Genomic DNA, 19,441 nt, shown 5'->3' with positions numbered 1-19,441 from the left:
TGAGGACACCCAACCCCCCAATCCAAACCCAAACCCTTTTCTGGTGCCTCCTGCTCCTCAAACCCCTGACCTGGCCCGGGGCAAAAAAGTCTGGCAGTCAGGAGGTAGGCAGGCCATTTTTGTTTCCTGAGGTGCTTGGGTGGTGATTCAACCCCTTTCCAGGTGAGAAAATTTAAACCCTCCCCACTATAGCCCCCAAACCTAGGTTTCTCCACTGCATGTTTTATCTCTAATCCTGAGTTGGGAGGCAGGGAGCAAGGAAGCCCAGGTTGACCCTTAAGGCTGAGAGGTCAGTGATGTGGATGCTGGAGAAAAAGCCGGGATCCAGAGCAGAGAAGCCGCAGGAATGAGGGCTGGACACCTGGGTCCCAGAGGCTGTCTTGAGGGAACCCTGCTCCCCACTCTGCCCAAGGCCCAGCCCAAGCCCCAGGCCTCAGGTAATCGGATTAAGCAGCCTGCCTTGGCTCTCAGCTCTTAGAAGGAACAGCTCCAGCTTTGAGCAGCCCTACCTAGCGTGCTGTGACTCAGGGTATAGGAGTGGCCCAGCTCCCTCTACCAGCAAACCTGGGGGAGGGGAGAGGCAGCAAGGCACAAGCCACTCTCCTCTGGACCAGGAGGGTACCTGGGCCTGGAGAATTTAGGAATGTCAGAAATTCCCAGAAGTAGACCATCTTTGGAATGCTAGAGAAGCTAGGTGTGGAGATACAGGAAACAAGGGTCAGGGCAGGTCAGTCCTACACAAACAGATGGACCAAACTGGGCATAAGGAAGGTGCAGGAACCAGAGAACCATTTGGATTTTTTTATTCTCTTTTTAAATACTGTACAGTGAAAAATAAATACGCCTTCTCATCCACCAAAGGTTGGTCCCCCTCCCCTGGGGGACCTTGTCACCCCCCTTCATACACACCCCTGGTTCTACTCCAAAACCTTCCCCATGCCTCCCACCCACTTATACCCTTACTATCCCCGTCTTCCACAGTGATGAGGCCCCAGAAATGGGGGGTACAGGATGGGAGGAGGGATAGCAGGGGAGCCCCCCTGAACTGTCCAATCTGGGTGGGTCAAGGAGCACCCCGCACCAACAGGCGGAGAATGGGGGTGTTCAGAGAGAGATTGGGGCATTAGAGGATAAAGGCACATCCAGTCTGATGGGGAAGGAGAGAGGCTCCCCTCACCCTGGGGGTAGGGTGGACAAGAGGGAGGGGGGTATGACCCTGTTACACACCCCTCCACTAGCTCCTGGAGGCTGGGGGGGACCCAAGCTGCTGTGCCACCCCCCGCCCCCCTAGATAAGAGCAGCTCCAGCGCAGGTCAGTTGGGCCTGTGAGGGCCATGGTGTTGGGCAGCAAGCGAGATGGAGAAGGGAGGGATGCGGGCTGGAGGGTTTATGAAACCCCATTCACCAAACTACCCAACTCCAGGGGGGCAGAGAGCTCCCCATTCTCTGAGGGGCCCTTAGGAAGCTTGCTGACAGAGTCACCCTGAGGGGGGAGTGGGAAAGAAAATGGAGAGGAAGGAAAGAAAAAGGTCAGTAGAAATTCAGGTAATGCCATTCCCTACCATCTAAATGCTCCAGGCATCTCCAGGGTTGGTCCCCGGTAGTCACTTTTACTGGGATCCAGAAAATGTGAACCAAATTCTCTTCTATTCAAACTTTTCACTATTCTAAATGCAGTCTAAACTCCATCAGACATGCCTTCTCTGCAATTTAATGAGAGATTTCTTTGGGAGTTTTCTTGTGCCCCCTACCCCAGAACAATAAAAAAAGAGGTGGGGTAAACTATATCTTGCTTGCCTACCTTCTGTCCTGAAAGAGAATCCTCTGAAGGTTTAGTGCGTTCCAGGGGTGGCCGCTGGCGGCTCTGAGACTTTGCTCGGGAGATATAGTCAGCCACAGTCACTGGGGAAGGCAGAGGACCAAAAGTTTCAGAAGGAACCCAGGTACCCAGCCCCTAGACACCCACTGAACCCCAACCCCTAGCTTTCACAGGACAGGAGGCATCCTGTTCTCTGAGGAAGTCTGCTGACATCCTGCATGAGCTGACCTGGCTGACGGTCTCCACTGATCGAACCATCAGTCCGGTTACCACGGTTACGGCGGCGGCGGCTCCGATTACGACGCTGGGGTCTTGACTCATCTTCTGTGGGGCAGGGGAAAATGAGAGTTGTGCATCAATCTCCCATCCCTCAATTCTTGCCCAGTTCTGATTTTTCAGATCCAGGTACATCCCTTACCCAGGCCATTCTCTGTCATGCTGGGCCCGTCAGATTCCAGGCCTCCATCCATGACAGTCCTATCTTCATCAGTGCGACGGCGGCGGGAGCGGCGGCGCCTGGCACTTGCTGGGGGGGGTTCCCCAGGCTCTGAATCAACTGGGGGCTCTGGTTCGGATGTGTCCAGTAGGCTGTAGGGATTACTGTCTGGGTCCTTCAGCACTGGTTAGAGGAAGAAGAGGAGTTGGGAGTCAGGTGTCCATCATCTTTCCTTTTGGCCCACATTCGTGAACCCAGCTGTCTGCTTCTGGTACCTGAGCTAATTGATGAAGAGTTGTATCTTGAGGTGGGCCGGGGGGCAGGTGGGGGTCCCCTACCCCGGCCCCCAATCGGCCGCCTCCGACTTTCTTCCCCCCGGGTCGGGGGATCCCGGTCACCAGGCCCAGCTCGGTTGGGCTCCTCCCTCTTCTCTGACTCAGTCTCAGAAGCCGTGGATAGGTCTGAGATGGGGCCTGAAGAACACAGTAGGGTTCAAACAGGGTCACTCACCCTACCCCAGGATCCATCCCAGCCCCCAGGCTGGAAGACTCTCCCTCTCACTCCTAAGTCCCCCAGCCAACCACTTCTTCATCTTCTCCATCACCCTTTCCTCAAACTTCCACCCAGACTTCTGCCTCCCACACACCCCAACACTGCTCGCCTCCCTCTCACCACAGGCAGGACCGCCTGTCCTCCGGCCCCGGCCCCGGCCCCCATAGCTGCCCCCATAGGTTCGTGTGGTGTGGAGGGAGGAGGAGGAGCTCTCATCAGTGGTGTATCCAGCCTTGTCACTGCCACCGCTGCCCCGCCCACTCCCAGGAGGGCGAAAGCCCAGCCCAATCTGCCGAAGCTGTTCATCAATTTGCAACCTCTCCAAGCGAAGCTGCTCCACCTCCTGGTTGGGGAGAAGATGGAGAAAAACAAGGAAGAAGGAATAAGTATAAGATCAATGAACAGTCTCTTTTTCCTGCTTCTCTGCCCTGACTGTCCCTATGGATCTGAACTCTCTGGAATGCAAGAAGGCTTAAAACAGGGAAAATTCTGGGTTCCAACTCCACAGCCCCAATTTTCCACCTAATGGTTTCTATTCTACTCAGAGACACAAACTGGGAACCACCACTTTTAACTTTATCCACCAGCATCCTTAGTCCCCTTGTATACGTGGATCTCTCCTCTCCCAGGCTTCTTCTGGCTTGGGTACCTGCAGGTAGGAGAGGTGATATTCCAGCAGAGCCTGAGCATTGCTGATATTCTCTCGGGTGCCAACAAATATGAAGGGAACCATTCCCTGGAGAGCAGAGGAAAGGACAGAAGGATTAGAAAGAGACTCAAATGAAGTATTAAGTCCACCCTGTCTCCTACAGAAGCCCACCCAAATGGATCTTTCTGGGCTCTACATCTACTAGAAAAAACCAAAGTTCCCATGCCCCAACCCCTAGAAATCCCATCTCTCAAGGGAATGGCTTGGAGAATAATCCCATCTACTTCTGGCAACCAATCTCTAGGTGTAGCTGCCCCATACCTCCTCCCTGGGGTTCTTCTTGTCATTATCACCTTCTACTCGAACCCTCACCACACCAGATTTATCCACAATCTCCTGGATCACTTTCCCGTTCTTTCCAATCACTTTGCCTGAATGGGTAAAGGAGGAATTAGGCCTTTTTTTTTTTTTTTCAAAGGAAAGAAAAAAAAAAAAAAAGGAAAGAAAGAAGAGTAAAAACAGACAAGATAAACAGTCTTCCAGCTGCTATATAAGGATTCTGTTTAATGATTCTCTTGCTTCTAAGCTTCTGGTGTGTTTTCACTGGACAAAATATCACAATCCCCAGAAATCTGTTCTCCCATTTTTGTCACTCCTACTACAGACTGTTTGCTCTGTTCTTGTGAAACTGGAAGTTCACAGGGAGGTGGCAAGCCAGAATCACTTGAGAGCATCTCACATCTGGTCCCCAACTGTACTCTCTTATACACATACACGTCCCCAACTCACCAACCAGGTTCCTGGGCACTTGCACGGAGTCCTCAGAAAACTCAAGGTAGCTCCGGGCCTGTCGGCACGCCTCGGGAGTCTAAGAGAAGAGGAGTGGGGAGTCATTAATAAAACAGAGGACCTGGATCTCAAACAGTGATCTTCCTGCCACTCTCTGTCTTTGGGAAAATGTGCTGCCACCAAGGTCAGGGAGGGAGGTCAACACGACAGGTTTCCTTTCTATTTCACACTCTCTTCTTTCTATCCCCTAAGGGACCTAGACAACAGGTATCTTTTGCTGACCTCCCCATAGATGCGGAAAGTGCAGGTCTCTTCACCCAATTCGATGGCAGTCACCCCAGGTACTTTTCGGGCCTGCTGGATGTTGGCACCATGAGTCCCAATTGCTAGTCCCATCAGGTCCTCTCGCACTGTGAACTCCTCTTGGAAAGCTGCCGCCAGCTGCTTACTTGTCTGAAAAAAAAAAGGCACTGGACCACTGGACTATAGGAATCATGGAGAAATCTCAGAACACCTGTCCCAGATACCTGATGCCTTGCATAACTTAAATGAGAAAAGACTGTACGAAAGAAAGCCAGAACTACCTGGGAGTCCACTGACCACCAGGACCTGTGAAGAATTCAGGAACTTTTCATTCCACTCCTACCTTCCAAATACCAATAGCTTGGTGGGGAGGGGAGGTAATGATGGCCGAATCTGGGCTGAGATCCATCAAAGATCTGGATCTGGCTCTAACACTATCTGGTTGTGTGATCCCAAACAAAACATACTCTCTGTGCCTCTGTTCTGTCATCTGCTAAATGATTACACCTGACCTACCCCATTCCCAGACTAACAAGAGGATTAAATAAAGTTGGTATGAAAAAAAGGACTTTTCACAAGGTAAATGCAAGTGTAAGGAACTATTTACCTTAACCAAACCAATATCAACTCCCAAAATAAAACCTGAAAAGTTGAACAGAAAGCAAGAGGTTGAGAAAAGCATAAAAAGAGGTTATGGTACACCATGCTACCACTTCATTTCTCAACCAGTCCTTAGAGGGATACCTGAGTACAAGGGCAGGAAAAGGGAAAGGTTCTGGCAGTGCCCTGAGTAGCATCCCTGGAGAAGTAAAGATTACCATGGTCCAGAATTTGCACAGGCTCCCGAAAAGATCAGTTCACTTGATAAAAAGGAAACAGATGTTCAAATACACACACACACATATATATATATACCACCCTCATTTAGGATGGTATAATTCCTAAGGGAATCTGACCATCATAAGATGTCAGAACACAAAAAGACCTTGTAGAAACACTCACATTCAACTACCTCATTGTCACAGCTGAAGAAGAAAAAGCTCATTGAAATCAAGTTATTTGACAAAGCAAGACTTAGGATTGATTCCAAGTCCAGTGGTCTTTCCAGTGTACAAATGGTTCCCAAACATATCCCACAAAGCAGTCTGGTTCTCAGAGGTAATTTGGGGGCAGCCAGTGGAGGTAAGAGCCACACCCTCTTGCACTTTTAAACAGACCTGATCTGATTGATCTGTTTTATGCATTGTGCTTTCAAGTAAAATTTCACTTGATCAAAGGGTCCCATAGCTTTAAAAAAAAAAAAAAAAAAGAAAAAAAGCTTGTACTAAAACATGATGGAGCTCTGCCATCTGGAGGAGTCTGAGATAAAATAGCAGACGCAGGTTTAATGGCCCAGAAAGCCCTTAATGTCTGTTCACAAGAGCATGGGTGGAGGATGGGGTGGGAGGGGAGAAGGACAATACCAATCAGCAGTAAAAAGTGAAGCCAAAACTTACCTCGAGGTGCTTGGTAGCTTCTTCATTGCGGGACATGAGTAGCAGTTTGGTGCGCAGGCTTCGGAAATGCATATCACCCAGCAGGGATGCTCGCTTCACAGGGGCTTCTGTGGTTGACTGCAAAGAAACCAATGGAAAAGTCATTAAAACTGACTGACTACATTTTAGAGAAGAGCCAGGAACTGGGAATCAGGATGCCTGAGTCTCTGGAAAAGGGTGGGAGTTAAGAAACAAAGTTGAGGAACAGGAAAAATCATTGTCAGCCTCACAAGGGCCTACTAACTGGGTGCTTAAGGGAAGTGATTTTAAGTAGCAAGCGCAGGTGAGAATCATACTGTCTGTTTTTGAGAGTCCAAATATGCAAGGAAGGGTACCCAGCCCAGACTGCAATATGATGGTCAGGTTGAAAAAAAAATTAAGGTCATACATGAGAAAAGACTAAGGAAAGGTAGGGCTAACCTGGGTCCACAGAGGTCAGGAGCAATAAAGTCCTCTCTGACAAATAAATATAAGCACATTTTAGCTCTTCTCTTCTTGCAAAGTTGTTAAAAGGGGAAAAGGGCTTAGGTGAAATTCAGGCAGAATAAACTCACCAGAATGAAGAGCTCACTATTTGTGATGTTGAGAAAGATGCAGTTTGCTCCCAATGCTTTCTTGAACTCTTTATGGACGTTTTCATTGGAGCAGCTGCAGAGAAAGAGAACCATGCTCAGAGGGCAGAGTGTAGAGTACAGTTGAAGGGGAGAGAGAGAGGGACTGAGAAAAATAAGGACTGCAGTAAAAGAACAGGGATGAGGAAACAGAGGAACTGGGAGCAAAAGGGACTCTAGAGGGCCTAAGGAACACAGAACACTGAAACTGGGAGCGGAGGCTGGGACAAACAAGAGCAGAGATGAGGACCATAAAGAGGGCCCCCCACTCCCGACATCCCAAACACTCACGCCTCTCTCAGATCCTCAGGCACAGCCATGGTAACCTTGAAGAAGCTGCCTTTGGTTGCAAGGGGATTGGGATTAACTGGCCGAAGCCGTTCCAGGGTGACAATCTCATTGTAAGTGGCATCACAGGCAGCATATTCAATGACATAGAACTGGCAGAAGGAAAGAGAGAAGCTGTGGATGACCTGAGTTTCTATCTCCCACCTTTCTCTGACTAAAATATGTGTTTCAGCAGTTCTCCAAAGGCCTTGACAATCACTCACATCTCCCTTCATCATCCGCACCCGGGCCAGCCACCAGCCACAAGGTTCTTGCTCATTGGCTCGAGAATAAACCTGAAGAGAAGTTGAAAATAAAAGAGATACTGAGGACCATCCAAAAACATCAAGAATGGAATGAGCATTAAGACACTTGGGAGGCATCCTAAACTAAGATAAAGGAATCTAGAGGAAGGAGCTGCTAATTAAAATCAGAGAACACTGGATTTTAGATGCTGTTATCATAAATGGAAGAAAAGTGAATCTCCGGAAAACAGGAAGCTCCCTGAGAGCTTGACTGATCACAGCAATGATGGACAGAAAACTGCTGCATTTCACTCTTCCACAGGCTGCCTAGCTGGATGGAGGAAGGAGCGTGAACCAACCAGTGAGGAGCCTAGGGTACTGGTATCAGGGTAAGGGAGATGCAGAATCCTGGGAAAAGGGACATTTAGAAAAGGTAGACTCCAACGACCTTACCTCCACTTCATCCCCTTCTGTGATCTCCTTATTATAGTCAGCTGGAGGTGGTAGCCGGACATCCCCAAAAGGAATTTGTCTCTCACTCTGCCAGCTGCAAGGGAAAACAGTGATATGAAAGCTATTCAGGCTAGTGTGGTTGCCCGTTTCTTCAGGAAGAGGTTACTTCCTCCACTGGGCATTTTCCACCTTCCCTGGTGATTAGACGCTAAACTCCAGGCCCTGCTCCATAGTGGTGCCTTCCATCTCTTGCTAGAATCTAAATATGGAGTCAAATGACCCCCACTCTCACCATTTCCTCTCCTGGGATCCATATAAGTTGCCCACCCAAACCCTTGGCTCTCCCCCACCTATTATACATGCCTCATGGGACTCAGCCGCCCCCTCTTCTCCCCTCTCCTTCTAGGACCTAGTATGCTGGATTCTCTATTCCCAAGGTCTTACTTGTTTTCAAAGAAGATGGTGACAGAGTCTTCATGGACATCCTTCACAAAGCCCTAGAATGGATTTTAGAACAAAGTAAAAAAAAAAAAAAAAAAAAAAGACAATCAACCACCACCTCAGCCATCAAGGGAACAGACAGTTTTAGAGGGCCTTAAACTAGAGTTTTTTTGTTTGCTTTTCTTTTTTTTTTCTTTCTTTTTGCCCGCACCTTGTGGCTTGCGGGATCTCAGTTCCCCAACCAGGGACTGAACCCAGGGCCACAGCAGTGAAAGCCAAGAGTCCTAACCACTGGGCCACCAGAAAACTCCTTTTTTTTTTTTTCTTTTTTTAAACTAGAGTTTTAGATGGGGACACAAGCAATCTAAAAACAGGGCTAGAAAAAGCTGTATTGGTGAAGGAATACGAATGTTGAGGTAGCAAGAAATGTTGCAAAATCCAGAAATAAGATGAGACAGAAATTAAGTAGAAGGGAGAAACATCACCTGCATCAGAACAGCCGGGAAACTAGTGGTCTCCTACGGCTCCCACAGAGGGCTCCCTATCTGTCTGCCTCACGCAGTGCTGAGCAGCTTGCCAGAGTTCAATTAAAATACCAACAACATTCAGCAAAGCTAAGAATATCCCATGAGACAGTGTGAGGTTGTCCTGGAACACCTAGAGGACATCAGGATCTGCCAAGAGAGAAAGGGTCTAGCTCCTAATACAGCAAGAGGCCTGAGCGAACTTGGTGCCTTGATGCCTGGGTCGTAAGAAAATAATCAGAACACTGGAGAAATTCAAAACAAACACAACTTACGAAAGGAAAAATTAGGATTTAAAAGATGTGAGGGAATTCCCTGATGGTCCAGTGGTTAGGACTTTCACTGCCGTGGGCCAGGGTTCAACCCCTGGTCAGGAACTACGATCCTGCAATCCTGTAAGCTGAGCGGTGTGGCCCAATAAATAAATAAAAGATGTGAGATTTCTAAATGCTAGGACACTGCTAAGAATTTGAAAAGAGTAATAAAATTTGTAGAAGGCCCCAAACTTGAGATGATGACAAGGGAGAGGAACAGGGATGACTGAATAGCTGGAATCGCTGGTCTACCTCCTATTTTCTCTCTCTCTCTTTTTTTGGCCAAGGCAGTGAAAGCTCTGAGCCCTAACCACTGGACTGCCAGGGAATTCCCCACCTCCTATTTTCTGTCTTCACTGAGGAAGCCAAAGCTATGCGTTCAATCCTGTGCTCCCAATTTTCCTACCTTCTCTCCTGTTTTTCACATTATCAAAATTAGCAATCCCTAATTTTGAGTAAGTCCAATTTTTCAACTTGTTCTTTTGTATCTGAGCTTTTGGTTTTATATCTAAGAAATCTTTACCTAATGTCCTTGTCTAGACTTTTATAGTTTTTATTTTACATTTAGGTCAATGATCCATTTTGAGTTAAATTTTGTATATGGTGCCAGATACAATCAAACTTCATTTTTAACCTATGAATATGCACTTCTTTGAGCACAATGTGTTGAAAGACTATCCTTTCTCTACTGAATTGCCTTTTCGCTTCTGTCAAAAATCAGAAAATGCAAACTAATGTATAGTGACAAAAGGCATTGGTGGTTGGTGGAAGACTTTTGGGATTGATAGAAATTGTGGCGATGGTTTCTTTTATATGTATGTCAAAACTTAACAAATTGTATGCTTTAAATAGGTGTACTTCATTGTATGTCAATTATGCCTCATTAGATTTTTTTAAAAATTAGGGGTTTCAAAAAGCTAATATATGAAGAACTATTCCTGAGCTTTGCAGGAAGGAACAAAATATGAGCTTAGGAGAGAAAACACCAAAAATGTACACTTGTGTCACTCCCACCTCAGAGAACTGATCAATCATAAACACTTAATACACTGTTTTTTCCTTAAATCTAAACCTAAAATTTCACTCTTGATACCAGCCGTCTTTCTCTTCTTTCGGGAAAGGATCTTGTTATGGAGTCTTACTACTTAGAGCCTTACTTCTGCCCAAGGCATTAGTACTCCTGGTACTGCCTAGCCTCTTACTTACCCATGCTTTAGCCTTCTCTGCCATTCCCTTCTTTGGTAATATTTTTTCCACTCTTCATTCAGCTCCATCAATACGCATTCCTACTCTTCTCCACTCACATCTTCTATTTGCCCGAATCCCTCTCTTCCCTTTTGGGTTCTTCTCTTAGCTCCTTTTTTTTTTTTTTCTTTTTCTTCTTTTTTCCTTAGCTCCTTTTTAAGTGTCCTCCTCTTTTCTTCCTTTATAAGGATTTCTCTAAACATTTCATCTAGCCTCTACAGCTGACTTTATCCAATTCTTTATCCAAAACGTCTATCTCTAAGCTTTAGAAACAGTTTATCAAGAGAGAGTTAGCTATTTTCAAAACATTTCAGGGATGAGATAAAACATAGTGGAAGAGAATCACCTGCCTGCCTCTTTTGTGAAGAGATCCCCACTCCTAGATACACTCATTCACGAAGGATATGTCTAAAGCTCTAATCCAATTCTCCTCCAACATGTCAGGGTTGGCCCTCAGGCAGAGGTAGCAACATTACCCTGGTTTTTCAAGCTACCATGATCCCAAGGCAGAAATGCAAAGCTCAGAATGGAGTTTTCCCTCACATAACTCAGCAGTTCAACTAAACGTCACTCATTCTTATACTTCTAGGGTCTTTTTCCTTCAAAGATTCTCCAAAACAAGCTTTCTCCTCAACTTCACATTCCAAGTCAGTCTCTGCTCCTTAATTCCACCCACATTACTCCAGTATTTTTCCTCCAAAAATACCAGTGGTATAAAGTGAGCTCCTAGTTCTGCTCAGTCCATGCTCATTGAGAAGATAAGCAGAGGAGGGCAAGAGCAGTTGAGTGAATCTCTAGAAGGCTACCTAGATCCAAAGGATAACTCAATTCAATTCAATGGCCAGGGCTTATGGAGCTTTGGCTTATAGAGCCTAGGACTGGACAGAGGAAGTGAGAGTCCTAGGTTCCTAAGTACTTCACTTTCCTCAAATTGTAAGATACAAAATTAGGTCCCACCTTCAACCTATCTTCTAGTCCTGGGTTCTCAAAATAAAGGAGGGAGTTCTAGAAGAAAATCAGGAAGGGTCTGGATAAAAATCACGTGTTGAAGGTGAGGATGCCATATTCCTTAACAAAGGAATTGGAATTGGGATATCCAGGTAAGGTCTGGAAAGTTGGATGACTGTGCCCTGGAAGGTGAACAGATATTTCATTTGGGAGAGCACCGCTTAGAGAACAAAACACATTAAGTTCTGACAGAAAAGGAAGAGCTGATGGGATAGCTAAATGATAACTTAGATCCCAGATCTGACATTTGCAGTTCTATCCTGGAAGAAGATCAACAACACTAGGACCCAATTCTGAGAGGGATGAAAAGAACCTTCCCAAATTTATAGTTCTAGAAGCAATGTAAACACTCCTTGAACCACACTGAAGTTTGCTGAGTCATGAATATTAAATCAGCAGCAAGGACAGATTGGGCAAGTATCTATATGGCACTGAACGTTGAAGAAAGATTAGTCTGAATTTAAGGATTTACTGTTGTTTTCAACTGAGGCATGGGGCAGAAAATGCTAAAGTGGCCAGGACACAAAATCCACATTACCTGGCTTCCAGCTCAAGTCCAAACTCTATTCTCTGATTCAAAGCATCCTAGCCCCAATTCACTCAATCAAGTCTATCACTGCCATAGCCCACAGGAGAAAAGAGAAAGATTCAGAGACACATTTTCTGTTGGACACTTATATGTGGAAAGGGAAACATGTCCCTTCCCAGCAGTCTCACACAGTTAATTTGAACTGGATACCAATCTTTCTCAGCTGTGTCTGACTCCCATGCTTCCTAGAACAAAAGCAAACATCGTATCTTGATCTCAGGCTCAGTTTAAGAATCACTTTTCTTAGGGATGGGAAGGACCCAGATGAAGGACAAGATACTGTGGGAAATGAGGCTAAAATCTTATGAGGAAGGGTATTTCAATAAAGGTAATGCAAGTTTGGGGGAAAAGGATATAAGAGACAAATGCACTCTATCAGAATCAGAAAGGAATTAAGAAACTTTGCCAAAGAAAACAGAAATGCTATGGAGGCAGGCTAGAAGAAAAAGTCCCATGAGTTAGGAAAGTATGCAGAAAAAAAATGACAGAAAGAATCAGCTGGGAGCTTCCTTCTTCCATCTTAGCTGGGTAATGGAATAGGTAGTTTCTGGGTATTACACAGAAATATTAGGATAAAAAGCTAACGACTTATATTGAGAGGTTAAGTTAAGATAGATGTGGGTACCCACAGGCACTGAAGAATATAAAGAAATCTGGCGAGGGAAGTAAGGCAGAAATGAATAGGCATTTAGAATGGGTCAAAAGTGACTACACTGAGCTTACCAGTCGAAGTTGGGGCAGAAACCTACTCCAAGGGCAAATATGAGACCCTTTCCAGTTATAGCAAGATATGACTTCACAGGGAAGGAGTTCAAGAAAGTCATTTCCAAGGGCACGAAGGTGGAGAGGTCTATTATGGGAGGAAAGGCTTGAGGGGAAGTGAAGGAAAGGGGGTTCTTCTCCTCACAAGTAATGTTATGATAAGATAACTCTGCTCTTGCTCCTCAGGGTAAAATGAGAGAAGACAGGAATCAGGAAAGTCTCTGAGACAATTCCAGGCATAAAGTCCAAAGAGGTTCAAAATAACAACAGTCACATAAAGAAAAATTCCTGAGAGGCAAGAGGGGTCTCCCTCTGGCTTAATCTAAATGGGAAAAAAATGTCCTAAAAAATAAGATTCAGAACAGATTTAAAAGGTGGTAATAAAAGGAGTTCTAAAAAACCCAATCCTGGGCAACGGGGGACCTGAAGTAAACAAGGATCTTTTAAAGATAGTCTCCTTCTCCTTTAAAAAAAGGCTAGTGGGTTCCCAAACTGGGCGAGTTGGCCAAAAGTCTTCTAGAAGTGGAAATCCTTAAGAAGAAGATTAACAGATGGAATCCTTGTGAGATCCCCTTTTAGAGATCAGGGATATGAAGCTTACACTCCTCAAGATGAAGAAACTGTATGAATGATCTAAATGTATGAGGTCAAAGTGAGATGACAAATACAAAACCATCCCTGGGTAAAACAGTAGACCAGCTAGTCTTGGAATAAAGGGGTGGGGTGAGAGACTTGAGAAAAGGTGCCACCTTATGGCTATGAGGCAACTAGACGGCTACAGCCCAGAGTTCCTGAGGTCAAAGATACTAAATGTCATAAACAGATTCTGACCGTTTCTCCTTGGGGTGGGAACAGAAATATAAGATGAAAGTGGGGTGAGTCTTCCAGAGCCAGTAAGCAGAGGCCTCTCCGAGGAAGATGAAAAGATCTAATATGGGACGGCCTTCCCAAGGGGGTAATAGTGGAGAATAAAGAGAATTCTCCATGTGCTTGGACTGTGGGGAAGACGTGATTCAGATCCAAGGTAGATCTTCTACCAGAGACAGGAAAAGTCAACGAGACGCTGGGTAAATGGGGTCTCTTCTGGGGGGTTGGTAGGGGAGCTGAACCAAGTACAATAATGCCCTGATGCTCAATCCCGGAGATGCGGGTAAAAGCAGGTGTAATAGAGGGCTCAAAAATAAGAGGAAGGGGTTAACTTCTAGAGGTCTCCCCCTAGGACGGCCGCGGGTGGGAGCGTGGGTCTAAGGTTCTAAGGGTCAGGGCTTAGCTCCAGAATGTCGATCCCGCCCCACTCTTCCCTGCTCTGGCTGGAGGGAGGGGGCTGAAGACCGCGTCCCCGGCCAGCGCGCCGCCTCACCTTGTAGAAGGCCCCGTTGGAGCCGCGCACCTCGACCGGCAGTCCCGGCTCCACATCCCCCCCAGAGGCCAGGCCGCCCATGGCGCCGCCACCGCCTCCGACTCCCCCGGCGGCGGCTGCAGCAGCGCTCTGAGTACGGGCCGGGCCAGGTCCCCGGCGTCTCCCCGGAGGAGGAGCCGGAGGGGGAGCCGCGGGGGGCGGGAGCCGGGCCGGCCCCACGGCGGCCCTGCCACAGCCAACGAGCAGGGGGCCGGGGCCGGGCCGCTCCCCGTCCGCCGCCGCCGCCTTGGTCTCCGCCACCGTGAGGGAAACGGCCGCCGCCGCCGCCGCTGCCTTCGTCACCTCAGCTTCCGCCCGCCGCTGCCCCCGCTGCTGCCTCAGTCCCGGGACCCGCTGCTGCCGCTGCCGCTCCACGGCCTCCACCTCCCCCTGCCGCCGCCGCCTACTGCGCAGGCGCACCGGGCACCCGCCCGCCGCGCGCGGGCCCCGAGGGCCAAGGCGCAGGCGTCAAGGCTGGCGACCCAGCTCGCGCTGGCCAGCGCATCAGGGCTTCCACACTCCTCTTCACTCTCTCACGCCCCCTCCTGGTCGCTTACTTGCGCTTGCGCAGAACCAGACTGGTTCTCTTTCCTCGCCACCCCACCTCTCCACGGCCCCTGTCTCTTCCTTTTACCGCCCCACAACACTGAGAGCTAACCAATCATGGGGAGGGAGGGACAGAGCTCACTCAATCGGATTGGACTTCTGATGCTCCTGGTCAGACCACACCCACTTCACCACGGTGCGCTCCTGCAGGCTTGTACAAGTTAGGGATGGGCATGCGCCTGAATGATTGCTTGGTCACTTTCCCCACCTTTGTCTTTCTTGGTGCGCACGCTCCGAAGGAAAAAAAAAAAAAAAAGGAGTTGTCGAAAGGCAAAAAAAAAAAAAAAAAAAAAAGGGCCTGGTGCGCATGCGCTGGGCTTTACAGTCCACAAGGCGGACTGGACTTTCTTGAGCCTCTGTATCTCTGCACAATGCGGTTTAAGAGTCACGTTCTTGCCTTGAGAAGATTCTGGTCATGCATACAAAGAAAGGTAAAAGAAAGATTTCAAGGCAGTACCGAAAGGCAAATGCAACTTAGCACAAGATTTGATATCTAAATGCGGAGAAAATCCAAAAGAGGAAAAATTGTTACAGAGAAAGGATAGTGGAGGGGAAACTTAGGATTCGTAAACTAAGATAAGAAATTTCGATAGAAGTGAATAAAATAGCCAAGAAATTAGGATCATGTGTTGTGCAGTAATCATTTAGCAAATATTTATTTAGCCCTCACTGTGTTCCATCCACTGTGGTAGGTCGTAAGGATACAAAGACAAGATGTGGTCCCCAAAACAAGGATTTTATAATATATTGGGGAAGGAGCAGACAAACACATTTAAACAAGTAAGTGCATGGAGTTCATTTGAACATGGGATAAAGATAAGGACTAAGTTTTGAGGGAATCCCAAGGAGACGAACAATGGTCAGTTGTTCTTCAGAGTGATAGGGAAAGACTACTGCAGGGGAGGTGATGCAAATTGAGATTTGAGGGATAAATAGGCATTTGCTAGAGGAAAAGTGCAGTAAGAGTATTCTTGAGAGAACAAGAACTACAATAGTGCAGAGGAGCAGAAAGAACATGTCCTTTGGGGAACCACAACTAGTTCAAATAGCGTTTGGCTTGAAGTAGGGAAGCTAGACTGTGAAGGACTTGTAAATCAGGTTAAGGAAAATGGTCTTCACTTTATCCATACTGGAGAGCCACTGAAAGATTTAAAGCAGTAGTATAATGTAATAAGATTTATGTTTTACAACTGTGGGGAATAGATTAAAGAGAAAGGGCATCCCAGAAGGCAGTGAGAGCTGTGAGGAGCTGTTGCAGGTGAGGAAGATGCTGAGGACCGCCTTGGATTAGGGCTGTGGGCCACAGAGGTACAGGTTGATTTCAGCCTGTTAAATTTGCAATAGAATCAACAAGAATTGGTGATAAGGATGGGGTGGAGTCAGTGAAGAAGTGGGAGGAACACAGATTTCTACCTTGGATTGCTGAGTGCATGGTGATGCCAGTCATGGAAGAGAGAATATACGAGAAAAAGTTTTGGAGGAGAAGTTGATGAGTTCAATGAGTTTGACTGTGCTCTTTGAGTTTGAGGGTCCACCATCCAGGTGGTCATGTTCCCTTGTCTTAAACAAACTTCTCTTTCAGATCCCAATTTAAATATAATTTCATTAGCCTTCCATTATGCCCACACTGGTTTAGGTCCCCTGCCTTACACTGCCAAAGCATCCCATACTCCTTTGTGGCACACATCATGGTTGTAATTTTAATCATTTATCCAGCGTCTGTCTTCTGCCATCACACTATGAGTAAGCCCTATGAGATCAGAGACTGGGTTCCAGGTCTGTTTGTCCCCAGCATTGTATACTCAGTACTTAGCACAGTTCCTGGCACGGCAAATATTAACTGAAGGAACCAATGTCCTGTAGGTCAATGGACACACAAGTGTGTGGCCCAGGAGACATCTGGGCTAGAGAGGTGAATGTGAGAATTATCAGCGTATTAGACATAGTTAAAGCTATAAGAGAAAATTAGATGTCTAAAGAAAAGTGACTTAGAAATGGATTGGGTCCATGATAAAACTCTCAACTACAACAGTATTTAAAGGGCTGGCAGGGAATTCCCTGGTGGTCCAGTGGTTAGAACGCCATGCTTCCACTGCAGGGTACCGGTTGGATCCCTGGTTGGGGAACTAAGATCCCACATGCCGTGCAGCGTGTCCAAAAATTAAACAAAGAAACAAATAAATAAATAAAGGGCTGGCAAAAGAAGAGGTGCCTTCAAGAATGCCTGAGAAGGAACATCAGTAACGAGGGTAGCAGAAATAATAAAAGGGACTAGACTATCAGCAGTGATTCTGATAAGGAGTAGGGAGGGAGAATTAGAGAAATTAAGTGGGACAGATTATCAGGAGTGCTGGCTGTCAGACTAAAATGTTTGGGTTTGGACCCTTAAGCAACAGGAGTGGCTGAATTTTGTCTTGGAAATGGCACCATCATCAATTTCCAAGCCTCTGGCAGCAACAGTCCTCTCAGATTTGACTTTTGCTCTTTTTCATCTGCTTTAGTCATTGTTCATTCAGGCCAAGGATGAGAGTGGGAAAAGGGGGAACAGCATTTCACATGGGGAAATGGCATGTACAGAAGGCCCAGAAGGGAGACTACAGTGCATTTGAGGTACTGGAAAGAGTCTAACATGGTCAGAACTGACTTGCTGGGGAAAAAAGGCTGGAATAATATTTCAGATAATGGGGATTTGGGCCAGAGCCTGGAGGGATTAGCCAGAAGTTTGGACTCTGTGCTGACAGCAGTGGGAGCTGTGACTGGATTTTCAGCCAACTTGCCTTTAGGTGAAATTGCCTGTAGGTGAAATTACTCTAGCTGGACTATACAGAATGTGTCAACAGAATGCCCCAGCTTGCCTTAGGACTTCTTTTTCTTTTTTTTGGCCGCACCGCATGGCATGTGGGATCTTAGTTCCTGGACCAGGGATCGAACCCATGCACTGTGCAGTGGAAGCACGGAGTCTTAACCACTGGACCGCCAGGATAGTCCTGCCTTAGGACTTCTAAATACACAGAGAGATTGAGAGAGGAAGATAGAAAGATGGATAGATTGATAGATGGATGGCTAGATAGATCCTGAAAATGGGGATTAAATGAAAGTTTACAGATTGAATGTTGAGACTTGCCCCAGACTCCCTCTTCACCCAGCTCTGAGATTACCTACAACCAGGCTTACACCCTCCAGGCAGGAGTTTGGAAGCATCTTCTCTGGGAAATCTCACCAGACAAGGAAAAAGACCTAATGGTACTGACATCAGGGGTTCCTCAAGGAAATGGCCTCATGGCTCACCCTATAGTAAAGTTCACGGTCCACCTGCCTCCCTACATCCCATACAGACACACTCACAGTTTCCAATCAGTACCTTAGTGTCCCGATCTTAAATATGAGCAGACAACTGAGGATTACCAGACATTTGAGGAAAGCCTTTAAAATGAAAGATGGAGGCCAAAACAACGAAAGAAAGTTTAGAAGAAATACAGACTACACAAGGAGAAAAACATTTTTTAAAAAACCTATGATGAATATTCTCAGATGAGAAAAGGACATATATCCATGAAACAAAAACAGAATGTTTTTAAAATGCAGAGAATAAGAGAGCTCTTAGAAATTAAAAACATGAGAGCAAAAATAAAAATTCAGTAGAAGGAGGTATGTAATGTACAACATGGTAAATATAATTAACATTGCTGTACGTTATATATATGAAAGTTAAGTTCTCATCACAAAAAAATTTTTATTTCTTTAATTTTGTAGCTATATGAGATGATAGATGTTCACTAAACTTATTGTGATAATCACTTCATGATGTATGTAAATCAAATGATTATGCTGCACACAAACTTATACAGTGCTGCTATGTCAATTATATCTCATTAAAACTGGAAGAAAAATAAATAAATAAAATCAATTAGGGAATTTAAAAAATTTCAGTAGAAGGGTTGGAAAATAGAAATTAAAGAAATCTCCCAGAAAGTAGAGCCAGAAAATGAAGATGGGGAAAAAAGGAAAGAAAAAAAATCTTTTTTTTAAATTATGGGATTAGTCCATGGGATTCAACATCTGAATAACAACAAAAGTTCCAGAAAGATCACAGAGATAATGGAGGGAGAAAATCACCCAAAAAATAATAATAAAAATTTTAAATGTTTCCATAACTGAAGAACGTGAGTTTCCAGATTGCAAAGACCCACTGAGAAAACACTAAGACATTTCCATGGAAGATTTCAGAATTCTAGGATAAAGAGACGCTCCTAAAAGCTGTGGTTGGGGAAAGAGGGAAGGAAAATAAAAATAAGCTTCATACATAGGATTCAGAATAAGAAAAATTTCAGGTTTCTGAACAGCAATACAGCAAACTTTCAGTTTCTGAAGCTTGAAGACAATGGAGAAATGCCTTCAAAATTCTTAGGGTAAATTATTTCCAATCTAATATTTGATACCCATCCACACTGTCAATTAAGCACAAGAGCAGACCAGACATTTTCAGACTTGTAAGATTCCAACAAATTTACCTCCCAGGCATCCTTTCTCAAGAAGCTCCATCAAAATAAACCGAGAAAGGTGAGTACATGGGTTCTGGGAAACAGGCTGTCAAGAGAGGGGCAAAGGTCCCTAAGATGGATGTGAAAGGGGACTCCAACAGTGCAGCCTAAAGATCAGACTGTGTGCTGGAGCAGGTCTAAGGGCTCCGTGAGAAAGTTCTTCAAAATGAAATAGATCAAATTCCTTACGTGTTTGTATATTCTTAAGAAGAGATTAACATAACTAGGGGAGAATTGGGGGATAATTTAGAGTACACAGAAAACTAAGCAAATGAATAAAGGAGACAAGGCAA

At 45.9% G+C, this 19,441-nt stretch overlaps 1 protein-coding gene across 4 annotated transcripts; it reads right to left on the bottom strand.

The window, feature by feature from the left end:
- Positions 1 to 787: 787 nt before the first annotated feature.
- Positions 788 to 15,169, bottom strand: FXR2 (FMR1 autosomal homolog 2). Of its 4 annotated transcripts, none has more exons than XM_082441256.1 (17): positions 13,963 to 15,169; positions 8,164 to 8,216; positions 7,720 to 7,813; positions 7,246 to 7,317; positions 6,986 to 7,134; positions 6,638 to 6,731; positions 6,045 to 6,161; positions 4,528 to 4,698; positions 4,246 to 4,324; positions 3,778 to 3,887; positions 3,457 to 3,543; positions 2,928 to 3,150; positions 2,531 to 2,728; positions 2,238 to 2,438; positions 2,048 to 2,143; positions 1,802 to 1,902; positions 788 to 1,483 (listed from the first exon to the last, which is right to left on the bottom strand). In XM_082441256.1, the coding sequence occupies exons 1-17, from the start codon at positions 14,041 to 14,043 to the stop codon at positions 1,388 to 1,390; spliced, it is 2,022 nt and encodes a 673-aa protein (XP_082297382.1). In that variant the 5' UTR covers positions 14,044 to 15,169; the 3' UTR covers positions 788 to 1,387. The 4 variants fall into 4 exon arrangements, with proteins under 4 accessions (XP_082297382.1, XP_082297383.1, XP_082297385.1 ...); XM_082441257.1 differs by lacking the exon at positions 13,963 to 15,169 and adding an exon at positions 10,205 to 10,909; XM_082441259.1 differs by lacking the exon at positions 13,963 to 15,169 and adding an exon at positions 9,174 to 9,181 and having other exon boundaries at positions 8,164 to 8,218.
- Between the last annotated feature and the right edge of the window lie 4,272 nt (positions 15,170 to 19,441).

Source organism: Balaenoptera physalus, assembly GCF_965194825.1.
Source record: "Balaenoptera physalus genome assembly, chromosome: 20".
Taxonomy (NCBI): domain Eukaryota; kingdom Metazoa; phylum Chordata; class Mammalia; order Artiodactyla; family Balaenopteridae; genus Balaenoptera; species Balaenoptera physalus.
Note: the sequence above shows the minus strand (reverse complement) of the source record. Positions and strands in the feature narration are given on the sequence as shown.

Excerpts from the sequence above, each read along its gene's own strand:
- FXR2 (XM_082441256.1), bottom strand. The coding sequence starts at position 14,043 with ATGGGCGGCCTGGCCTCTGGGGGGGATGTGGAGCCGGGACTGCCGGTC. Across the intron at positions 4,699-6,044 it reads AAGCTACCAAGCACCTCGAG|ACAAGTAAGCAGCTGGCGGC; the intron begins GTAAGTTTTGGC and ends TTTTTTTTTCAG. Across the intron at positions 2,729-2,927 it reads GACAGGCGGTCCTGCCTGTG|GCCCCATCTCAGACCTATCC; the intron begins GTGAGAGGGAGG and ends TGTGTTCTTCAG.